We start from the raw sequence: 23,106 nt of genomic DNA on the forward strand, positions 1-23,106 counted from the left end.
TGCTTTGAACAAAACTTGTATCACCTTTACTTAGTCTTTCTAATGACAAATTGCATTAGAAAGGCAACAAAAGATGATACAACTTTTTGTGTTTCGACTTTTTCGGAGATTTTGAATCGAATCATGGACAAAACGAGTCAGTTTAGTAATGTGAAAAAATCGATTTATTATGTTTTTTGAGATTAAGATTGAATCATAGACAAATGTGGTAGTAGTAACAAACCAGTTTTGTAAGCTTTAAAGTGTTAATTCAGTGTCAGTGTTAAGTGCTTTTCCCATAACTCAAATTTAAATTGCATTTGATAGCCAAATAAATGAACTTACACCTTTTATATATAGAGAATTTTAAAATTTAAACTTGACCATGAAAAAAATTAGCTATAAATTAGTTAGTGAGCTACATATCAGTGTAGTAACTTAGCAATTTTGTTGTCCCGTAAGAGATAGCCTAACGGTTGCACTAAACAGAAAAGTAGGTTGGAGGATGGAGGAGTTTTACTAGGGGTGGAAGCCGGAACAGGATTTCCGAACTCTGCTAATTCCGATACGAAAATATTTGAATTTGCAACCGTATTTTTTATTTCGATTTCCGAAGTTTCGATTTTCATTTTTTTGATATTTGGAACGGAATCGGAATAGTATATAAAATTTTGTCGAACTCTCTTTTTGATTTTCTTGCATTTTCATGCCAAAATTCAAAAAAGACGGAAAAATATTGTGAAAATTTCTATTATATTTTAATCTAGAACAAAACATTATAAACTAATGTAATTTTCGAAATTCCGCCGATTCCGACGTATTCCGATATCCGAATGAATTATTGCATTTCCATTTCTTTGGAAAAGAAATAAATTGGAACCTATTTTTCACTTCCAAAAAAAATTATAAATTTTCCAAAAAACAATTTCCGATCCGTTCGACGTCCGATTTTCACCCATAATTTTCTGAAAATAGTTTTTATTTTTCATTTTTTATTTATGAAAATCTGATAGCCAAAACCAAGTGTGGGTTTTTTTAAATAATTATTACAGGAAACGGTTTATTTTGGAAAACAGGTCCAGGGATAAGTGAGATAAGGTTGCTTGTATTTGTCTCTTGGATTCCCCCCTTAACCCCTCCCTCTATCTTCTTCTTCTTCTTCTTCTTTCTTGTAATCTGCCATTTTTACACTTGTTCAAGAATTCAAGAAAATTGTAAACAGTCTGCCATGTCAGCTTTGAATCTCGTCTCTTTGGGTGGCCAGCTGCTGAATTCCCCCACCCACAAACCCCTCAAATCTTTCCTACTCCCACCAACTAAACCCTTCTTCAAATCTCCAAACCCCATCACCACCACCACCACCTGGAAATCAACCACCGCCGTGAGAACAGCCGTCGCCGCCGTCGATTCCTCCGGCCCCACCGAAAAGGTCTAGATACTTCCATTCCCCAGCCCCCATTGTCTAATATTTATCAAAGATTAGTTTTTTATTTCTTCTTCTTTTATCTATTTGGTGATTCTTGATTTGGCAATTGTCTAATATTTATGAAAGATTAGATTTTTTTTCTTCTTCTTTTATCTATTTGGTGATTCTTGATTTGGCCATTGTCTAATATTCATCAAAGATTAGTTTTTTTTTTTATGTATTTGGTGATTCTTGATGTTTGACTTTGGGAGAGAGATAACAGGTGGTGGTGGAGGAAGAAGGCGGTGGTGGGAGGAAGAAGTACCATTTTCTAGTGGCGAATGCCAAGTTCATGTTGGATGAGGAAGAGCATTTCCAAGAACAATTGGCCGAGCGTCTCCGTTATTACGGAGAAAAAAACAAGGAGCTCGATTTCTGGCTCGTAATCGAACCCAAATTCTTGGACAAGTTCCCTAATATCACCAAGAGACTCAAAAGGCCCGCCGTTGCTCTCGTTTCCACTAACGCCACTTGGATCACGTACGTAATAACACACCGCCACTTTTCAATTTCGAAACGATCAATAGACACTTTAGTGGTTTTTTGCTTCATTATCATAACAAGCTTAATAATGGTTTATTGTGTTTGGTCTAATTGTTAAAAAAAAAGTCCCGTTTTATATAATGCATTATTTTTTTAGTGTGGGGAGGTTTTTGCTAATATTAATAACACGGGGACCTTTTTTAGCATTTCGATATAGGGTACTAAATGCGAGAAAGTCAATTTAATTATGCGAGTATATGGATAATTTGATGGATTGTATACGGTTTTTTAGGTTCATGAAGTTGAGACTAGATCGAGTCTTGCAAGAGAGCTTCGAAGCAGAGAGTCTAGAAGAAGCTGTGGCTTCAAATCCGGTTAATCTCGAGTTTGAAAAACCGGAGAAATGGACGGCTCCTTATCCCAAGTACGAGTACGGGTGGTGGGAGACATTTCTTGCCCCCGTGGCATCAAAGGTATGACGTGGCGGTGGAATGTTTTCGATTTTTTTTGTAAGTGTGCTTTTTATCTTTTTTATTTTTATTAGTAGCTTGTGTTTTTTGTTAGTTTAAGAGATGCTTTATATGTCGATTCGTTTGTAGAGGTGCAGAGCGAAAAATGCATGTCTTTTTTTAAGACAATCGAGATTTGTTCTATAATCTAAGTATATTGAATGAAATATTAATGCTCTCTAACCTTGTGTCCCACACGTGACTGTTTATACAAACGTGCTTATGTAGAGAAATATTTAGGTGGTGTTTGTAAAAGCTTACTGAAAAGCATAAGTTAGTGATTGTGAGTTAAGTGAGTATTAAGTGCTTATGTCTAAATGCTTGAAAATCAACTTAAATAGAAAAGCAGGTGTAGGTGCTTTTGAAAAAATAGCTTAAAGCAACTTATTTTTAGAGAAGTAAAAGCTTATGCAAACACCTAACTACAGATTATGAGCTATGGAAAGCTCAAAAGCTGTTTCTAAAAGCTTTTGCAAACACAACCTTAGATTGAATTGATTGAAGATAAAGACTTGAAATTTGTGATAACAAATTCGTGGAGCTCGTTTCGAACTATTTTTTTTTTTGAGTTTCGTCACGGGGTAAACGAACTCTAGTAATCTATAACTCAAGCATGGAAAACAAACAAAAATTCTAGCTGAAAACTACAAAATTCAATACCGGTCGTAACACAACCAAGAACCCTAAAAAATTAAAAAAATAAATTAAAAAACCCTTGTCCTAAGCATAATAGAATAAGAGATCTTTATTGATCAATGCTGCTTATTGTCGTTAATGAATGGCACTTTCGGTAATTTCTGAAGAACCTTTTCGTCCAAAGTGCTGTATTGTCTCTTGAGTTTGGCTTTCGCCTTCTGAGCGTACGAATCCACTTGGTCCTCGTGCTTCTCGTACAACGGTGGCATTGTAAGTATCGTCACAAAAACTGCCATCACCAAAAACGCAAACGCGTAGTTATGAATACGAAAAAAAATCATCGTAATATTTCTTGTCTTATCGATGTTTCTTGGAAATACGAAGAAGAAGAAAAGCACTTACTGATGTATACAATGGTCAAGAAGTCGAACCAGCTTCCAACAACCGAGACAACCCACAATCCCAAAACCGCCTGTAAATAAATATTTACCGATAACATAAGCTAAATAGTTAAAAAAAAAATCATAATAATAATATTAATAATAAATTAGAAAAAAACTCGAGTTACAGAGAGGAACTTCTTGACGTCCTTTCCGGAAGCTATTTGCCAAAGTATCCCGATAGCCTTGTTGAATCTCTCGGTTAGTAAGTGTGCAACATTCATGCACAAATCCTCCGGCAATTCAATCTCGGGGAAGTTTATAGGCGACCTATACACGAAACCCGAGAAGGCGATAAGTCGGAATTTTCCTTATATGTATATGTATATATATGTATGTCTGTATACGTGTGTATGTACTAACTTGTTGACGAAGGAGGAGAGGTTGGACCACAAGAAGAGAGTAGCCAAAGAGAGAATGAGAGAATGGCAAATGAAAGGAACGAGATAATAGCCTATCCATTCGAAGAGTAGCCATATCACAGTCGAGCCCGCTAGCAATGCTGCAGATATCTGCTTGTTCCTCCACAGTATTACATCCGCAGCTGAAAATACGATAACAATTTTTTTTCAATTTTTAATAGCGTAATATGCGAAGATGCCTTAGATTTTCACGTTGGAGATCAAACCATCCGAATCTTGATATATCTGGTGTTAGCAAAATTTTTTAAAATAGATTATAATTTTTTTTTTGGGGTTCGTAATCCGTTTTTGAAGTGTTTTAAGAAACGGGACTTTTGTGTTTGATTCTCTTAAAATAAGTTGTTGTAAGCTGTAGTATCTGTTCATAACATTTGCGGTGTTTTACAACAATATATTGAAGATTCGAGTTTATTTTGCATACGGATCAACTTATAAATCGATTGCTGAAAGTGTTTTTTTTTTTTTTTTTTTTTTTTTGGCGACGACATGCGCAAACACCCCCAAATTATATAGAAAAATAAACAAGTTATTCCTACTTACGATCACCTTCTAAATATGGATCAAGCATACACCATATTTACGCGTACATGTGTGCAATTTTACAAACTTGTGTTTATAATTCAGTCAAAGCAGAGCTCAGAGATGACGGGAAACGAAAATTCTGAAAGTATTTGAAGCACAAAAAAAAAACGAACATAACATACGTTTGCCACCACCAAGGGCGGTGTGGACCGGGTTCTGGCGGCCAAAGAGATGACATTTTTCCCCTTGATGCGATGAGTCTTCGTTATGACTTCTTTCGTCTGATGAATCTGAAGAATCGTGATCCATCTCTTATCACCTACATATATCAAATATAAAAATGCATTTATCATCAACGATTCGATATGTATGTATAATTATATATATATACATGATATATGCAAGAAAACTAATTCATTTTACACAGTGCATGCATGAATATTACTTGTGAATTTTGGAGAAGAGAGATCTGGAGTGAAGCTTTTGATTTTGATTTTTTTGTTTTTAATTTGTTGCAAGTTGGTTTATGTATTTTTTTGTGGTAGCTGAATTGTTCAAAGAGCCTTCTTCAAAAAATAAGAAATATTCAAAGAGCCTAATATTGTGTTATTGGAAATCGAACTTAACCATATCTTGCCCTTATTTGTCGGCCTTCTTTTATTTTCATTTATTTATATTTTATTTCATTATTTTTAATAATAGTGGGAGAATTAGTGATTATTCATAACTTTTAATTTTGTTCCTATAATTTTGATTTGGGAAAATTGTAATTTTGGTCCTATATGTTTGTCTGTTTAGGAATTTAGTCTTGTACGTTGTCGTACTTTAATTTTACATGCAATAATTATGTAAAATTAGTATTTTTAGTCCTATTTCACTCGAACTTTGAATATTTATTTATATGGTGGATACTTAAAAATTATAAATGCTCTTCTAATTTGATTTATAGATGAGTCATTGCACATAGTTAAAGTTCTACAAATGTAATTTAGATATCAAATTTATAAATTTTCAAGCGTCCATATAAGTAAAATGTGTCAAGTATATTTGTCGCGTTGTAAAATTAAAAATCACACAAAATAGGAGTAAAAATATTATATTTGCAAAGTTATTGCATGTAAAACTGAAACATGACAAGTTAGAGGACTAAATTCCTAAATAACCAACACATAGGACCAAAACTATACAATATTCCCTTTTGATTTCCCACCTTCATTTTAACATTTTTTTCTTGGGGCTAAAATACAGTAGTACACTATGTATACACTGAATTAGAGGCTGAACCAGAATTTTTCGAATGAAGAGCTAAAAATCTTAGTGAGTGTACTAAAATTTATTGGGTGTTCGGGGGCAGCTCCCATGAACTTTTTTAGGGATATTCATGAAAGAAAAATAACACAAATAAGCTAATATTTAAGATATTAATTAACAAAATAAGTAATAATATTGTATGTACACAATATGATCATTAGAACTCCTTAGAACAAGCAATTGTAATGCATATGGATTAGTTGAATGAGTGAAATTTTAAAGAAAATAAAACTCTCGTAATAGATAGAAATTTGACAGATTGAAAATTCAAAATATTTATAAACGTAATTTAACAAATAAAAAAAATCTTGTTTTATGTTAAATTATCTTATCGTGAGTTTTAATTGAGATTATAAATCGGTATCATTAAAATTATTTTTTCAAGACTAATTACCATAAAAAGTTCGATTTAAGAGGTATAAATAATGCTTAATCTTTATGTATAAACGTAAGAAACGCTAGAGCAGCCTAAAAAATCCTAATGGCATAGTTGTAATTTTTTTTAAATGAATTATTATTATTTTTTCATCTCCTATTTCGGTTATACCAATTTCTTGTAATTATTTCTCTCTTAGACACATCCATGTGAATTTTTTTTTTACAATTTAATTATCATATATTTAATGTTGGGGATATTACATTTTCACCCCTCAAGTTTGCATTGATTTCCAATTTGGTCCCCCATGTTTAAAAAAACACACTTAATCCACACATTAGAAAAACGCCACATCTCACAGTTTAAATAATTATTTAAAAAACAAAAAAGATTAAACTAAAAAAAAATTCAAACAAGGAGAAAACATAGTCCACGACGCCAGCCACAATTTATATTTAATTTTTTTAATAATTATTTAAACTGAGAGGAGTGACTTTTTTGTCATTTTCAGAGGTCTGAAAACTAATGGCGATGGCTACATTTAGACAATTTTTCAAGTACAGGTGGACAAAATGCAATCAAGGGTAGAAAAGAGTTAAGTGATATCGAGACAAATTATAGAAAAAGTTAGAATTTACCCCTATATTTGCTAGTGAAGAAAAAAAATTCGATTTTCGTCGATTTTACCTCCAAAATAATAATTTTGGAACATAATCAAAATTATATTTTCCAAAATTTATTGAAATATAATTAAAATTATTTTTTTCACATTCAATTTATTTATTTATTTTAATTTTTATCCATCACAAGGTAACTAATTCCTCGGGCCAATTTTTTTTCTAGGCCATTTGGCCCAAATGTTTTCACAAATAGGACAAATTATTAGGTAATTTCAATTCTACAAATACGCGTCATTTGATGTTGCGCTTCTTAAGAAGCCGCCACTTGGCAACTTTTTATTGGCTTTGCTTGGTTCTTTTTTCAAATGTTTGACTCACGTGTATAGACATCTTTTTCTTTTATTTATTTTCTTGCTGTTAACTGTTAATTGTAGATTTTATTTTCTTTATTTAATTTGTTGTTTTTAGGAGTTAAAAATAGTTAAATTGTACTTAATTAAAAAACTATTTTTCTTTACAAGTTTTACTTTGCTTATTTTTTTTCTTCCAACAACTAAAACTAGTGAAAGATTTAATTAATTTATGGTAGCAAATCTTTTTTATTTGAAAATTAAAAAAAAAATTATTTTTTTTATAGAAAATTTTAGTTTGATCAAAGAAAATCATAATCAACAAAATAACAAGAACATCTATGTTTCAATAATATTTTTGGCCGTGCACCCTCTACCAATTGGTTCATTCTCATATGAAAAGGATATTATTGAAACATAGATATTTTTATTATTGTGTTTATTTATGTGTTCAGTTATAAATTTATTATAAAAAATACTTAATTAAAATTTTTATTATATTTACTTTTCAAATCAACACAAATTAAATAAACAAAAGTATGTTGCAATTTGCAAAACAGAAATGCTTCTTAATTAATTAGACATTTTATTAGTTTAGCCATTGAAAAAAAAAATTAAACAAAATATAAAATATAAGGAAAAGTTTTTTTTAATTAAGCAATTTATTTATTTATTTTTAGTTATTAAATACAACAATTAAATAAGGAAAATGAAATCTGAAATTAAAAAAGAAAATCAAAAAAATAAAAGGGAAAAAGATAGTTCAGGACACGTGACTGAAGCCTTTGAAAAAAAAAAGCAAACTAAGCCAATAACAAGATGACAAGTGTCGGCTTCTTAAAAAGCGCAAGTCGAACTAACGCCTTTTGGTAGAATTGAAATTGCCTCAATAAATGTCCCATTTGTAAAATAAATTGGGCCAAATGGCCTAGAAAAATAATTGCCCCCTAATTCCTCCATGACTTCACCCGACCTGTCATTGACTCGTTTCCTCTACTCACCGAGTTTTCACCTGGTTGCATTCTCAAATTTGAAATTGGAGTGTATGGTGAAAGGGAGGTGGCAGTAATCCGGCGGCGATGGAAGCGGTGGCGGAAGGGCTGTGGGAACTGGCGGAGCACCACGAGCAGAGCAGGGAGATAGGTAAGGCGGTGAAATGCCTCGAAGCCATTTGCCAGAGCCCAATCTCTTTTCTCCCAATTGTCGAAATCAAAACCCGCCTTCGACTCGCCGCTCTTCTTCTCAAGCACTCGCACAATGTCAACCACGCCAAATCCCACCTCGAGCGCTCCGTATGTATCTCTTTGTTCAACTATTTTGCCCAATTTCTCTGTCAATTTTTTTTTAGCTTCAGTTTGCCTTTACTTCGTAGCTTGGATTTGCGCAAATATGATAGTTGGTTTTCGCTGCAAAAAATTCACGCACTGCAAATAAACCTAGTTTCTGTTTGCCATGCTTCTCGAAAACTCTGATATGTCACTCATTCATTGAGATTTCTGTCAACATTTCTAATAGTGAGAAGATGTATTTAGATTTTAGAGTCGAATCGAGGGCGCTATGAAATTTCACCGTGTTACCACTTGTACAAGTGATGTATCAAAGACGAAACAAATGTAAGGGAGTAAATAGCTAGTGAAATACATGTTGCAGTTGGCTTTTACTTTTGTATTAGAGGGGATTTTCATGTATCATTCTGTTATTATGGCTACTTAACCCTTTCCTAACGTCGTTTTTGGTGTTCCATAAGTACTAGTAGTATTAACTTATGTTCTCCTAATAATAGCTTAATCATAGCTGAAGAAGAGAATTTGAAGCCTATACGTACAAAATTGTGAAATTCATTTTTCAACTAGGGTTTTGTAGAGGTTTCGAGCCTTCATTTGTTTTTTATTGTGTGAATTCCTAACCCTTGGTTACGTCCTACCTTTCATTTTTAGTAATTTGATTCCTTTTTTTCCACTAATTGCACTGAGGAGCATGAATTTGTATGAGATTATGAAAGTTAGTTTTTGTTGTATCTTTAATTATTAAAATTGGCAACGAGTTTTGTAATTGAGAGAGTAGGTTCCATTTGAGATCTTCTTTCAGTACGTCTGGAAGAAGGAAGAGAGGAATAATTAATGTGCAGTATAGGGAGTATGTAATAATGCCCACACCTTTTATATTCAATAAACAGCTGAAATAAGCACGGACCTATGGGTATTGTTCATTCCTATGTACATAATCTGAACAACCTTGTAAATTTTCCCCGTCATCATTAAATATTTCTATATTAATTATCGGACTCCAACTGGCGATAACTATGCATATCCCGCTTCATAAAAGATATCCGTTTACATAACTAAATGGTTCGAACTCTTTAACAAATGACGCCTGATTGATCTATCCAATTGTTTTACACTTGTTGACAGATTGCTTAGATGGGCATTAGTACATTACTAGCAGTTGCTCTTTTCACCCAACTTACTTTCATGGTACATATGACTTGATGACTACGTTTGCAAGAACTGCTATAGTAGCAATTGAGAAATTGGAAGTTTTTTGTAGTTCTTGGCCGATCTTGGTCCAGGGATCACAAGTTTAATTGATATGAACATCTGGGTCCTTTATAAATAATTGAATTCATTTAGTAGCACACGAGATACACTTCCCTGAATAAGTGTAAACCCATTCTTTTATGGTCTAGCCCCTGATTATAGCGTAAACGCATACTTTTATGGTCTTGCCCCTGATGAGAGCGTGCTGCGTTGCTAAAATTTGACAATAACTTGCAGATAATTTGGCTTCCTTCACTACAAGAACAAATGACAGTAGTGAAGCTCGAATTGTGATAATATCAAAAGTTGTCACTAAATGCTTACATTAAGGGATGACTTTTTTGTATGTTGTCACTAATAGCTCATTTTTATTGTCACTATATAGAATCAGTAATGCACTATTACTGACAAACACAGTGACTACGTTTTGCTTAAGTATGTGCAAATCGGTATTGTCACTCGATTTTTTTTTTCTTTTGTAGTTCTTATAAACCACATTTTAGCTTTTCTTGAGGAAAAATTACTTCATCTTCTAATGTATCTCAACTTTGTGCAGCAACTTCTCTTGAAGTCTATTCCGTCATGTTTTGAGCTGAAGTGCAGAGCTTATAGCCTGTTGAGTCAGTGCTACCATCTCGTGGGAGCAATTCCTGCACAAAAGCAGATATTAAACAAGGGTTTAGAACTTTCTGCAATTTCTGGAGATGGGTATGTCTGCTTAGTATACGAAGCTTTAAGTTTTCTGCTTGAATTGAGGGTTGGAATTGGGTAATGAATATTTTCCCTTACAATAGAAAGAAATGTTGCACAATAGAGTGGTGAGAAGTCCTCTTGAACCTCCTATTAGCATTAAGCATAAACTGATTTCAAAGGGCATATCTCCATTGCTAAAAGTCTTACCATTCGGATGTCTACAGAAAGCACATATAGAAATCTCTTTAAAAACAAATCTACTGTCCTATGTTGATCTTGTATGATATGTGTTTTGAGTAAACACGACTATTTAGCGCCTCTATGTCGTCATCATTCAATTGTTGCATAGCATATCCATCTGCCTTAGTAGTTAGTTCACATTTGTTTCTTCAGAAGCTCCCCGCAGAAAATTTGTCATTAATTTTGCAAAGCACAGTATATAGCAAATTAACTATTCAAAATGTTTTTAGTTATCTAAAAACGAATAAGGAGGTAGTTTTGCTACCAAAAAAACAAGTGTGTTCTGATCTTTTTTGAGGTTTTTCTTATTTCATTTGCGCTTCTTTGAGGAAATGAGGTTATCTAAGGTATAAAATTGATATTTTTTCTTTCTTAGATGTGTTACGCTTCGAAGGCATTCCTCTAAAGTCTTCTTGTACATTCTTTATTTTTGGCTGTTGGTCTTCTGCTTTGGAATCTTATGCTTCACTATTATTGGTTTGAGTTAACATCTGTCCTGATATAGTGAATAGTAAATACCTTTGAATTATAATGGACAATTCCTAGAATGCCTGTTCTTGCCAATAAGGTTTAGTTGATCTTTAATAAGTTTTTGTTCACAATTGTAAGATTTCCTATTTGAAGGTTTGCCGGGAGATTATGGTATTGCAACTTCAATTCTCAGCTCGCAAATGCCCTGATAATTGAGGGAGACTACCACGGATCAATTTCGGCTTTGGAACAAGGACTGACTTCTGCTTCGGAGATGTTTTATCCAGAATTGCAGGTTTGTTTGAATTGTTATGAATATCTTTAACTGTCAAATCTTTTTTGGGGCCCAACTGATGGCAATTTACGAGGGTGAGTGACACGCTATGCGTGGGGTGGGTGTAGTGGTTGTATTTGTCCCACATCTCAAACTGGTAAGACCCCCATAATGTTTATATGTGGAATGTGCACCCTCTTTCCTTGAGCTACCTTTTGGAGACGACTTGTACGCAAACCAATGTATGGTGCTTGCTTTTTGAACTCCTTCGATATTTGTATCTAGCATTGTATAATACTATGTATATTAGATTATCTTCATTTAATGGTCATGGATTTTTCTTTTACCTGTTACTCTGTTGGCACTCATATATATTAGACGTGTTCCTGGTGCTTTCTTACCATTATGTGATAAATCCACTTTTCATATTTATTTAGGCTGCCAACAAGAGATTATAGATCCTTCGAGGCATCTAATTCTTTGTTCTTCTGTTGGGGATCAGATGTTTTTTGCTACTTCAATATTGCACGTGCGCGTGATGCAGTGGGACAGTACAAATCTGGTAGAGGAATCTGTAAATAGATGCAATTTGATATGGGAATCCATCGAACCTGAAAAAGTAAGTCAATTAATTTGCTCTTTCTATCTTAGTATTATTATTATTATTTTTAAAATTAATATTGTTATTATTTATTTTTTATTTTTATTTTTCTGCCGTCCTTCTATTCCTTCACTTGTTATTAATCTAAACCAATTTGAGTCAAAACTGCACATCAAAGTGAATGCATCTAAATAATATGATGGTGGGGGGGGGTCCTCTCAACTGTTCCTAGTTAATCTTATTTTTGGAAACTCTTTTAACTGAATCATTCTATCCCACTCCTGGAGTATGATCACATGTTTCTTATCCACGGTTTTGTTCATTGATAACATGATCGCACTGTTCCTCTCACTAACAAAGAAGTGAGCACATCAATCCGAGTACTACTCCCATGGCAGCACAAATAAACCCATTATGAGATGTTATGGAATATGCTCTTTGCGACACCATTAAATAGTCCAGTTAGATAAATATTGCATATGCACTGTGCAGTACTGTAGAAGTACCAACAATGTGCATACAGTTTGCTTCTGTGTGAATGCATTTAAGTGTATTTAAGAATTGCGATAGTGTAAACATACGTCTTTCCTCTTCAATCCTCAATCTTACCTGCATGCTAACTGAAATCAATTTTTTTCCTTCATTTTGTGTTCCTCTCCTTTGTATTAACAGAGACAACAAGCACTTGGTTTACTGTTTTATCACGAGCTGTTGCAATTGTTCTATTTACTCCGGATATGTGACTACAAGACTGCTGCTCAACGCATTGATAAACTGGATGGTGTTATGAAGTTCGACTTACAGAGAATGCAACAGTCCCAAGACCTGAATAATGAAGTTGGTGCACTAAATCACAGCTCATCTGGAAAAACACCCTTGGAACCTGCATATTTCGGAAACGTTAAGCGAGCATGCGAGGAGAAACTTGAGTTGGCTCCACCTCCTATTGATGGTGAATGGCTGCCGAAAAGTGCAGTCTATGCATTGGTAAATCTTATGGTGGTTGTTTTCAGCCGACCAAAAGGGCTTTTTAAGGAGTGTCAGAAGAGGATTCAATCTGGGTTACAGATAATCCAAGGTTGGTTTCCGAAAGTGATAGGAAATTTTATTTCTTCCTTTTTCCTTTTGGTTTTCGCAAAGTCGTTATTTTTTTTCCTATATGTTCATCACCACACGGAACTTAATTGTTAATTAACACTCAAATATGATTGGTGAGATAAATTCATTATGCATGGAATTATAAGGTCTTAATAATTCCCTATGGACTGACTAGTAAAAGAGAACCTTGATCAGTTTTTATCATACCTTATTCCGCTAATACTGTCAAGATTAGTGGCTCTATATATACGCTGAGAGAGAATACAGATAATGCAAATGAAGTTTGAAATGGACAAATGTATGTAGTTACCATATGAAAGTGACATTTATCTCTTCTTTCCTAGTCAAGATTTTAAGATAACCCGATGCATCGCAGTGGGAGAAATTGCATTTTATGCATATGCAGGGTGTGGATATATTCTTTTTACAATTGTCACACTGCAGAACTATGGATCTGACTTTGCCTATTATCATATTTTGCGTAAACATCAGGATAGACCTAAAAAAAGAATAATACAGGTATTATCCTAAATACTGCAATGAAAAAGCATTTCACTCAAAGAGCTGATCATGAAGCAACTGCGGTTAAATGTATGTACTTCATTAGGTCTTTTTAGGTACATGTATTCTCGAGATTAGCATGCCCTAAAGTTAATATGTAGTGCACATTCTAAATTATTTGTCGATCTAGACATGAATCTATGGTTAGTATTACCTGAAAAAACTAAATGGTTGATCATCTTGGAAATAAATCATTGGTATAATTAATATTTTATTAGTGGAGGGATTTTTACTTAAAAATTGTTAAATATGTAATTTTGTTTCAGATATGTATCTTAAAATCTAGACTGGTGTTTACATGCAGATGAGCTGGTGAAGTTGGGTATTACCGAGGGGATCAAAGGTGAGATTTGGTAATATTTCTAGAGTGTACGGGTAAACCATGAAAGGTTGCTATAATTATTTAACATGGTGTTTTATGCAATTTACGAAATCCAGAAGTGGAGTTGCAACACTCTGCAATTTGGATGGCTGGTGTCTACTTAATGCTTCTAATGCAGTTCCTAGAAAACAAAGTTGCAATTGATCTTACCCGGACTGAATTCATAGAAGCCCAAGAGGTTGGTTATCACCTCCATCGTGTTCTCCTTCATCTTAAATAGACTTCAATCTGATGAATTTTATTATATGCTATTTAGGACGTAAATTGTAACACTCGTAGATTGATTTTATTATACTATTTAGGAATTTTATTATACTATTGTTATTTATCTCAATGTACATGTAAAATTCTAAATACGCGATATCACAAAGAGATCAATACATTTGGTGTGTCTACAGGCTTTGTTACAGATGCGAAATTGGTTTGTTCGCTTTCCTACTATCCTACAGGCTTGTGAGAGTATAATAGAGATGCTACGGGGCCAGTATGCTCACTCAGTTGGCTGTTATAGTGAAGCTGTGTTTCATTTTCTTGAAGTATCAAAGGTATTTATCTCTTTCATACACCTGGCATAGTTACATAACAGCTGTCCGTCCTACGTATTCTTTTATATATATATATATATATATATATATATATATATATATATATATATATATATATATATATATATATGATTTATAGCTTTTGTAACCGTTGTTTCACATGTAGTTGACACAGAGCAAATCAATGCAAGCCATGAGCCACATTTATGCAGCGGTCTCTTATATCTGCATTGGTGATGCTGAATCTTCAGCGAAGGTAATATCTTCCATTTTATATTTTATAATGTCGATATTTTAAGATCAAACTTACAAAAGCGCAACTGTAACACAGGCTGTTGATTTGATTGGACCTGTTCTAGGAGTGATAGATTCTTTTGTTGGGGTACGAGAAAAGACCACTGCTCTGTATACTTACGGATTTCTACTGATGAGGCAACAGAATTTACAAGAAGCCAGGTTAAGATTGGAAAGCTCGATTCTTTAGTGGAAGAACTCTAATCAAAATTACCTTTAATATCTTGTCTCTTTCTTTCGCCTTCTTCTGAAGCATGCCATAACTTTAATGCAGAGTCCGACTGGCCGCTGGCTTGCAGACTACACATACTTACTTAGGGAATCTTCAACTCGTTTCACAGTATCTGACCGTGCTAGGAAATTTGGCACTTGCTCTGCACGACACTGGACAAGCTAGAGAGATCTTAAGATCTGCTCTTACATTGGCAAAGAAGCTCAACGATATACCAACACAAACCTGGGTTCTCTCGAATTTTACAGGTACACATATTCATATCACGGCTAACCCGTGAGGTAAGGTCAAATTACGAACCCCCCCCCCTCAACTATGAATCTTCTTACAAGTCCACCCTTGCGGTGTCAAATGTAGTGGAATCTTCTTTCTAGATTATGTGAAATATCTCCAGTTTGTACCTGTTTTACGCCATTCGAGCTCCACATCTTGAAACAAGATGATAATAAGATGTGTCTCTTGGCTTGTAAATATCAGATTGTGGTGCATCATAAATTGTATTATTGCATAAAACGAGTACAAACTAGAGATTTTTCCGCGGAATCTAGAAGATTTTGTTGAATTTAACATCATAAGGGTGGACGTGTAAGAAGATTTGTAGTTGTAATTACCCAAAGAGGAGGGGTTTTTTCGTAATTTGGCCTTACCTCAGGAGGTGGCCGTAATTTACCCTACATAAATAATATCTCTGCTCATATAATAGTTGACGTATGTAATTTGCCTTTCGATTGGTTTAGTTTTGTATCAACAGTCAGCAGAGAAAGGAAGTGAAATGGAGAATATAGAGTACCAGAGAAGGAAAGTAGAAGAGTTGCAGCAAAGACTTGTCATTGCCAGCTCATCTGTTCATCATAATGAACTAGTAAGGACACACACACACGCACACGCACACATATATTCATCTTACTACTCGTTAGCTTTCATTTACTAACAATCGGTTCAAATGGGTGCTAATATTTTCGATTGCATAAAAATTGGTGAGCAGATTGAGAAAGTAAGAATCCAGGCTCATCAATTGAACGAGAATGAAATGAAACGAGCTATTGCGGGCCCCTCCAAAACGGTCGATCTTGACATACCTGAATCCGTCGGTCTGTTGACACCTCAGCGAACCATGCCTTCAGCGGCCAGGCTTATGGATTTGAACATTGGTAGGCTTGGCAAAAGAAAATTGTAGTAATTAAAACCCCGTAAGTTGTTTTCGTAAAGTTGTTTCGACATATCAAAGCATACATCTATCTACATGTATTTATTTAAAAACTAATGGTTCCTTGATTAGTTGAAAACATGGTTGCAACAGAAACATGCCTACTTTGTTATTATTATATCTCTCTTTATTATATTTTATATTTAATATAAAATGGTAAATATTAGACATGTGCTTAAGCTCTTGATGAATTCGAGCTTAAATTTTTAATATGATACATATTTTTCTTATACTATTTATTAATATATTACTTATTATACTAAAAAAATGGAAAGTTCGTGAGTCGGCCCTTGAGCTTACGAGCAATAAGACATGTGCTTGAGCTTGTGAGAGTGAGCTTTTGTCGAGCCTATTACTCAAACTTGCTAGCCTAAAAATTTCATTTACACCTCTACATCCGTTATTAAACCGAGTTATTTTAAACATATTTCCCTGCGAACTTGTATTAAATTCATGCCTTTTTAATTCATTTTTACGAAGTCGGATCCATGTACACTGCGAAACAAAGTTGATCAAACTAATCCCCCAATGAACTTTACCGAGTGTAGTATCTGAATTAAGCATTGAACGTTGAATATTGAACGACGAACAATCAAGTTCGTTTGATAATTGAATATAAGTCATGTTTGAATAATGTTGATTTCCTGTCATACCTTGTGTAATTTAATGCTAGAATTTTATTTGTTAGTTAAATGTGAAATTTGAATTTCAAACAACTAATAAAAATACACTCAAAAATAAAAGCAGCTAAAGTATGAAAATACATTAAAATAGCTAATGCAACTAAGTATGATCAAACACATTAAAATAGCTAATGCAACTAAGTATGATCAAACCATACGAGGCTGTTCTTGTGACGTTCAACGATAATTGTATAACCCATGTCAACTACCTGGATTTCTTGCGTACGAACATTATAGAACAAATAAGGCTTATGGAAACCCGTCTGCTCACGCAAAACCAACACCTCCATGTTATTTAACCAACCAGCCGGGCAAAGGCCTCCTCCTCCAAGAGTAAGCCCCAATTGTTTTTCCATTCTGCCCTTTTGAGCTTCCAAGTCAATCTTAACCAACTTATTCCATTCCCCGGGTATCTTCGTCATCTCCCAAACATCCCACGACAAGTTGCTGCGCGAGGCCATTAGCATAGTCAGAGATTTCCCCGTCCGCAAACAACAATCGACACAACCTTCCTCAGGAGACGGAATGAGGGTCTCTGTAATAATCTCACTCTCCAAGTTCAAACTCAACAAACGATCGCTCAGTGGAGCAAACAAATGCACAAACCCTTCAATAACCAACGGTTTGGCCGCGAGAGATACGTGTCGGGTGTCGATGTACCTCCAAGACTCGTCGACTCCCAAAGTCAATATAGCAGCACATATTGGTGCTTGGGGATTTTTCAAACCGGGGAATTGTAACAACACCACTTTATACTCCTTTGAAGCCGGAGCGTATCCTATGCAGAAATTATAGTTGCACGTGTGTTCGCGGCCGGAAAATGGAGGGAGTTCAATTCTTTTATTAGTTACGTGATTCGCAACGAAATATTTACCCCTCAAATAGTGATTCTCCAACGCCAATCCATTACCCCAGTATGTAAAACTAACATTTTGAAAGTGCTTCAACTTTCGGATTGTTGCTATGCCTCCTCTTCTACTTAGTGTCACAAAAGATGGAGCTTTGGAAGTTGATCCGATAAGACTCATCACAAGTCCGGGGCTTGAATGCTCGAGGTGCTCCTGTTTGAAATTATGCGTGCTGGTGATCTTGTACCATCTGCGACAAACGAGCATGGCGGATTCGTAAATATCTTCCGCGTCGAGCTCTAGAAGAATACGGGACACCATTTCGTCTGGAAGAGAGTCTATATTTGTCGTTGAACTCAAACCCTTGTCCTTGCATCTCCTCGGGTAATAAGGGCGACTACGACTGTTGCATTTCCCATCATCCAACTTCTTCTGCATATGCATATACACACACATATACAGTAGAATCACGATAAATTAATAACCTTACTTAAATAATAATTTCTTCTGGTCCCGACTTGGTCCGGACTCAGTGAAAGCATATTAAATTATTAGTTCGAGTATTTAATATTTCACTAAATTTATAGAATTTTTACACGTCCCGACTGTATTAATTTATAGAGTTTTAACTGTCTAATCAGCGGCGCGGACAATTGTCAGTAATGAATTACATCACTTAAATAATAATTTTTTTTGCTCCCGACTCGGTAAAAACGTACTAGATTGTTAGTTCGATAATTTAATTTTTCACTGAATTTGTAATCCGAGCAAAAAAAAAGAAAAAAAAAAAGACATACAAAGTACTTACCTCCAAATTTTCTTTATCTGTATTTGCCATCGGAGTCGATATTCAAACGGCAGCGGCGGCTGAACGTTATCAATATATATATCAGCTGACTGTATTAATGAAAATGGGCCGTGGTCAAGGAAATAAATTTCAAGGGCTATAAATAATTAAAAAAAAAAACGATGCGAAATATATCTCTTAAACCGTTCACAAAAATAATTAATTTTAAACACAACAATTATTTATATAAATAGACTCTCCGGTTAAAATAATTTTGTAAAATAACAGGCCTATGTATAATTTTATACAAGGGCAAATTAGGCTACCTGTAAGGTATGTCCAAATTACGAAAAAACCCATTTTGTTTGAGTAATTACAGCCGCCCCTTGTTTTAAATATTTTTACATAAAATATATGTAATTCGGTTATTTACCAAACCAAATCGTATATTCAGTTCGATAAACGGTATGAAATGTTCGCGTACCGAAATTTCAGTTCGGTTTTACCGATTTAACATCCCGAGGGGTATTTTCGTAAGATAATACATAGTTGAAATTGTGGCTGTAATTACCCAAACTTATTATAAACATATTTCGCTCCAAACTTGTTTTAAATTCAATACATTTGCAATTCATTTTCAGAAAGTCGGATCCATGTACACTACGAAACAATGTTGATCAAACTAATTAACCGATGAACTTTACCGAGTGCTCGTTCAACAAGTATCTGAGTATCTAAGAATTATATATAAATATTGAATGCTGAACAATTAAATTAAGTTCGTTTGATAACTGAATATCAATAATATCTGAATAATGCTAATTTTCTTTTACACTAAGTACGATCAAACCATACGAGGCTGTTCTTGTGAAGGTTAACATAAGAACAATAACCCAAGTCGACAACCTGGATTTCTTGCGTACGAACATTATAGAACAACGTAGCCTTATCGAAAACCATCCAAGCACGCAAAACCAACACCTCCATGTCATTCAACCAACAAACCGTGAAAAGGCCGTCTCGAAGGGTACACCCCAATTGTTTTTGCATCCAGCTCTTTCGAGCTTTTAAGTCAATTTTGCCCAACTTATTCCATTCCCCAGGTTTCTTCGCCGTCATCTCCCAAACATCCCACGACAAGTTACCCGGCGAGGCCATTAGCAGAGTCAGAGATTTCGACGCCCGCAAACAACAATTGACACAACCTCCCTCAGGAGACGGAATGAGGGTCTCTGTAATAATCTCACTCTCCAAGTTCAAACTCAACAGACGATTGCTCTCTAAAGGAAACAAAAAATGCACAAACCCTTCAACAACCAACGGTGAAGAGGTGAAAAGGTCCCTAGCTGCGAGAGATACGTGTCGGGTGTCGACGTACCTCCAAGACTTGTCGACTCCCAGAGTCAATATCGCACATATTTGTACTTTGGGATTTTCCAAACCGGGGGATTGTAGCAGGACCACTTTGTACTCCTTCGAAGCCGGAGCGTATCCTATGCAGGAATAATGGTTGTTCGAGTCTTCGGGCCCGGAAAATCGAGGGAGTGCAATTCTTTTATTAGTTACGTGATTCGCGACGAAATAATTATCCCTCGAATAGCAATTCTCCAATGCCAATCCATTAGCCCAGTATTTGGAACACAAATTTCTTTTAGGGTGCTTCAACTTTCGGATTGTTATTATGCCTCCTCTTCTACTTAGTGTCACCAAAGATGGACCTATGGAACCTGATTTGCTTTGAATCACAAGTCCGGGGCTCGAATGCTTGAGGTGCTCCTGTTTGAAATTATGCGTGCAGGTGATATTGTACCATCTGCGACAAACGAGCATGGCAGATTCGTAAATATCTTCGGCATCGAGCTCTAGAAGAATACGGAACACCATTTCGTCTGGAAGAGACTCTATATTTGTCGTTGAACTCAAACCCTTGTCTTTACTTCTCCTCGGGTAATAAGGCCGACTACGACGGCTGCATTTCCCATCATCCAACTTCTTCTGCGTATACATATACGGTAGAATCTCGATAAATCAAAAACTTCGGTAAATATGTATTAAATTATTAGTTCGATAATTTAATAATTCATTAAATTAATACAATTTTGCTAGTTCCGACTGTATTAATTTATAGAGTTTTAACTGTCTAATCAGTGCGGACAATTGTCAGTAATGAATTACATCACTTAAACATACTAAATTATGAGTTCTACAATTTAATTTTCACTGAATTTGTAATTTGAGAAATAAAATGAAAAAAAGAAAAAGAAAAAGACATACAACAAAGTACTTTACCTCCAGATTTTCTTTCTGTGTATTTGCCATCGGAGTCGATATTCAAATGTCACCAGCCCGAACTGATGCGCGACACCCTGCGGAGGCGATGAACCAGCGGCGGCGGCAGCGGCGGCTGAACGTTGTCAATATATATCGGCTGGTTGTATAAATGAAAATGGGCCGTGTTCAAGGAAATAAATTTCAAGGGCTATAAATAATTAAAAAAAAAACGATGGAAAATATAATCTCTTACATTACCCCTAATTACCCCTAGTCATCAAATAAACAATAAACTAGGGATAACTCCAAACCCAAATCATTCTTTGACATACCCCTGATAGAGGTGAGCAAGTCGAACCCATCAACCCGCTACACCCGTCAAACCCGTGAAAAACCGCCCCGTTGGGACCGGACGGATAAATCCATCCATAGGATTGGGTCCTAAAATGGTGAAGAACCGTGGATTTGGGTCTAAGACGGGTTCATTTTTTTTAATACCCGTGAAACCCGTCCCGCCCTGCCGTACAAAACGACGTCGTGTTGTTTACATTATATAGTATAATAAATTAATAATATTAATGAAAAAATAAAGTATCTCTAGTGTCTCAAATACATAAATAAACTAAACTATAATTGTGGAAGTAATAGCTATAAAGATTATGCAAATCTCTAAGAAAATGTAGGGAAAAAAACATATATATACGACGGTTAACACACAAATGAAAAAAGAAGGAAGAAAATGATGTTGAATGAAGCTGAATAGCGTTGGTTATCCTTGAAAATGCTATATTTATTTTATTTAAATTTTGTCTTTTAATTCTGAATTAGTTATTTTTAGTTTTATATTAATTTTTATTTACTCTTGACATTTACATTATTTATGTTTGGTTTCAATTTAAGATTTTAGGTTATTCCTTTTAATTTCTAATTATTCTCCGTAATACTTATAAATTATATAAAAAATGGTTTAGACGATAACGGGTTTCGACCCGTAAATGTAGGGTCCAAATACAAACCCGCCATGGACCCGCCTATCGTAAACCCGTTGAGAACCGACAAGTTTGGTTCTTCAAAATGAAGAACCGTTATTTGACAGGACGAGGGCGGATCTTGATAGAACCCGCGGGTTTATGGCCCACGCACACCCTTACCCCCTGAAGAAGTAAAAGTACTATACTACTCTTATATGCAATTTTCGGCCAAATTGCATTCAGCATTTCTACACCTGCATTTATCATTTTCGCTGATTTATTTATTATTATTTTCTCTTTCTCTTTTTTTTTTCCTTTTTTTTAATAATAAACATGTTTGTTAAATATATATATATATATATATATATATATATATATATTTATTTTTTTCATTTTTTTTTATAATTTTTTTTTATTTTTTTTTTAATTTTCAAAACAATATACTTACTGTACTGAAAATAACTACATGTAACTATAGTACATGTAGTAATTCGTAGTTATGTTCATTTTTTTTCCCAATATTTTTAGTCGATCAATTGTATACACACACGAATATTTGCTTATACAAAGGAAATTCATAAAACCCCAACAAAAATTTACAAATTTCAATATTTTTATTATAAATCTCCTCAGAACCAATAAAATACAAATCGAAAATACACAAATATACGCATATGTAACTACATGTTACTATAGTAATGTACAGTAATGTATACAGTCTGTTGAAAAAAGCAGATGTAACTTGAAACAAAAATTTTGACACCTTCAAGGAAATGATCAATGGTCTTCATTAAGTTGTAATTGCAAAATCAAAACAAAAAAAAAAATTACTTTAATGCAAATCAACAAAATTTGAAGAAACATCAAAACACTCAAAAAATCAACAAACACTAAGAGATCGAGAGATAGAGACAGAGGCTATTGCTGAAAAATGCTACAGATTTTAAATCAAACAGATAGTGACTCTTCACCCCGCTCGCCTCCTACCAAAACCCTAGACGCCGCTAATAACCACCAACTGTTCCGTGCGCCCACAAATGTAAAAAAAATATAGAAATAAATCTGAGAACATAAAAATAAACGAAATTACCATCAAAATACTGATCTCGACAAGAGGAATCCAACGGTGGGTAGCCCGTCAAATTTCGACGGGTGGAACACAAAACAAAGCTCCGGCAAGACCACCGTCGTCGAATGAAAAAAAATTGCAGAAACAGATCAGCGCTCCAAACTGAATGAAATCACCACCAAAAGAAAGAGCTCGACGAGAGGAATCCAACGGTAGTTAAACCATCGAA

At 34.6% G+C, this 23,106-nt stretch overlaps 5 protein-coding genes across 5 annotated transcripts; 2 read left to right on the top strand and 3 right to left on the bottom strand.

The window, feature by feature from the left end:
• Positions 1–1,000: 1,000 nt before the first annotated feature.
• Positions 1,001–2,619, top strand: EMB3143 (YCF54). The gene is made up of 3 exons (XM_012982634.2): positions 1,001–1,408; positions 1,668–1,924; positions 2,220–2,619. The coding sequence occupies exons 1-3, from the start codon at positions 1,208–1,210 to the stop codon at positions 2,404–2,406; spliced, it is 645 nt and encodes a 214-aa protein (XP_012838088.1). The 5' UTR covers positions 1,001–1,207; the 3' UTR covers positions 2,407–2,619.
• A 285-nt stretch (positions 2,620–2,904) lies between these two features.
• Positions 2,905–5,053, bottom strand: LOC105958629 (reticulon-like protein B5). Its single transcript, XM_012982633.2, has 6 exons — positions 4,902–5,053; positions 4,639–4,775; positions 3,876–4,056; positions 3,641–3,782; positions 3,475–3,544; positions 2,905–3,361 (listed from the first exon to the last, which is right to left on the bottom strand). Exons 2-6 carry the CDS (start codon positions 4,763–4,765, stop codon positions 3,189–3,191), a joined length of 693 nt encoding a protein of 230 aa, XP_012838087.2. The 5' UTR covers positions 4,766–4,775; positions 4,902–5,053; the 3' UTR covers positions 2,905–3,188.
• A 3,007-nt stretch (positions 5,054–8,060) lies between these two features.
• Positions 8,061–16,344, top strand: LOC105958631 (Tetratricopeptide repeat (TPR)-like superfamily protein). The gene is made up of 13 exons (XM_012982635.2): positions 8,061–8,405; positions 10,207–10,358; positions 11,208–11,349; positions 11,831–11,947; positions 12,602–13,007; positions 13,893–13,931; positions 14,027–14,148; positions 14,369–14,515; positions 14,682–14,771; positions 14,847–14,971; positions 15,084–15,289; positions 15,779–15,903; positions 16,027–16,344. The coding sequence occupies exons 1-13, from the start codon at positions 8,193–8,195 to the stop codon at positions 16,216–16,218; spliced, it is 2,076 nt and encodes a 691-aa protein (XP_012838089.2). The 5' UTR covers positions 8,061–8,192; the 3' UTR covers positions 16,219–16,344.
• Positions 16,345–16,954: 610 nt separating this feature from the next.
• Positions 16,955–18,727, bottom strand: LOC148764947 (uncharacterized). The gene is made up of 2 exons (XM_088813072.1): positions 18,588–18,727; positions 16,955–18,211 (listed from the first exon to the last, which is right to left on the bottom strand). The coding sequence occupies exons 1-2, from the start codon at positions 18,615–18,617 to the stop codon at positions 17,069–17,071; spliced, it is 1,173 nt and encodes a 390-aa protein (XP_088669198.1). The 5' UTR covers positions 18,618–18,727; the 3' UTR covers positions 16,955–17,068.
• Positions 18,728–19,293: 566 nt separating this feature from the next.
• Positions 19,294–21,020, bottom strand: LOC105958610 (uncharacterized). The gene is made up of 2 exons (XM_012982610.2): positions 20,856–21,020; positions 19,294–20,561 (listed from the first exon to the last, which is right to left on the bottom strand). Exons 1-2 carry the CDS (start codon positions 20,883–20,885, stop codon positions 19,401–19,403), a joined length of 1,191 nt encoding a protein of 396 aa, XP_012838064.2. The 5' UTR covers positions 20,886–21,020; the 3' UTR covers positions 19,294–19,400.
• Positions 21,021–23,106: the final 2,086 nt, after the last annotated feature.

The sequence above is a fragment of the Erythranthe guttata genome, chromosome 14 (assembly GCF_056151865.1).
Source record: "Erythranthe guttata isolate IM_541 chromosome 14, IM_541, whole genome shotgun sequence".
NCBI lineage: Eukaryota > Viridiplantae > Streptophyta > Magnoliopsida > Lamiales > Phrymaceae > Erythranthe > Erythranthe guttata.

Excerpts from the sequence above, each read along its gene's own strand:
- EMB3143 (XM_012982634.2), top strand. The coding sequence starts at position 1,208 with ATGTCAGCTTTGAATCTCGTCTCTTTGGGTGGCCAGCTGCTGAATTCC. Across the intron at positions 1,409-1,667 it reads CCTCCGGCCCCACCGAAAAG|GTGGTGGTGGAGGAAGAAGG; the intron begins GTCTAGATACTT and ends GAGAGATAACAG. Across the intron at positions 1,925-2,219 it reads ACTAACGCCACTTGGATCAC|GTTCATGAAGTTGAGACTAG; the intron begins GTACGTAATAAC and ends ACGGTTTTTTAG.
- LOC105958629 (XM_012982633.2), bottom strand. The coding sequence starts at position 4,765 with ATGGATCACGATTCTTCAGATTCATCAGACGAAAGAAGTCATAACGAA. Across the intron at positions 4,057-4,638 it reads CGCCCTTGGTGGTGGCAAAC|CTGCGGATGTAATACTGTGG; the intron begins GTATGTTATGTT and ends TCGTATTTTCAG. Across the intron at positions 3,783-3,875 it reads CTCTCCTCCTTCGTCAACAA|GTCGCCTATAAACTTCCCCG; the intron begins GTTAGTACATAC and ends TTTCGTGTATAG.
- LOC105958631 (XM_012982635.2), top strand. The coding sequence starts at position 8,193 with ATGGAAGCGGTGGCGGAAGGGCTGTGGGAACTGGCGGAGCACCACGAG. Across the intron at positions 13,008-13,892 it reads TGGGTTACAGATAATCCAAG|ATGAGCTGGTGAAGTTGGGT; the intron begins GTTGGTTTCCGA and ends GTTTACATGCAG. Across the intron at positions 15,904-16,026 it reads CTGTTCATCATAATGAACTA|ATTGAGAAAGTAAGAATCCA; the intron begins GTAAGGACACAC and ends ATTGGTGAGCAG.
- LOC148764947 (XM_088813072.1), bottom strand. The coding sequence starts at position 18,617 with ATGGCAAATACAGATAAAGAAAATTTGGAG. Across the intron at positions 18,212-18,587 it reads CAGATAAAGAAAATTTGGAG|AAGAAGTTGGATGATGGGAA; the intron begins GTAAGTACTTTG and ends ATGCATATGCAG.
- LOC105958610 (XM_012982610.2), bottom strand. The coding sequence starts at position 20,885 with ATGGCAAATACACAGAAAGAAAATCTGGAG. Across the intron at positions 20,562-20,855 it reads CACAGAAAGAAAATCTGGAG|AAGAAGTTGGATGATGGGAA; the intron begins GTAAAGTACTTT and ends ATGTATACGCAG.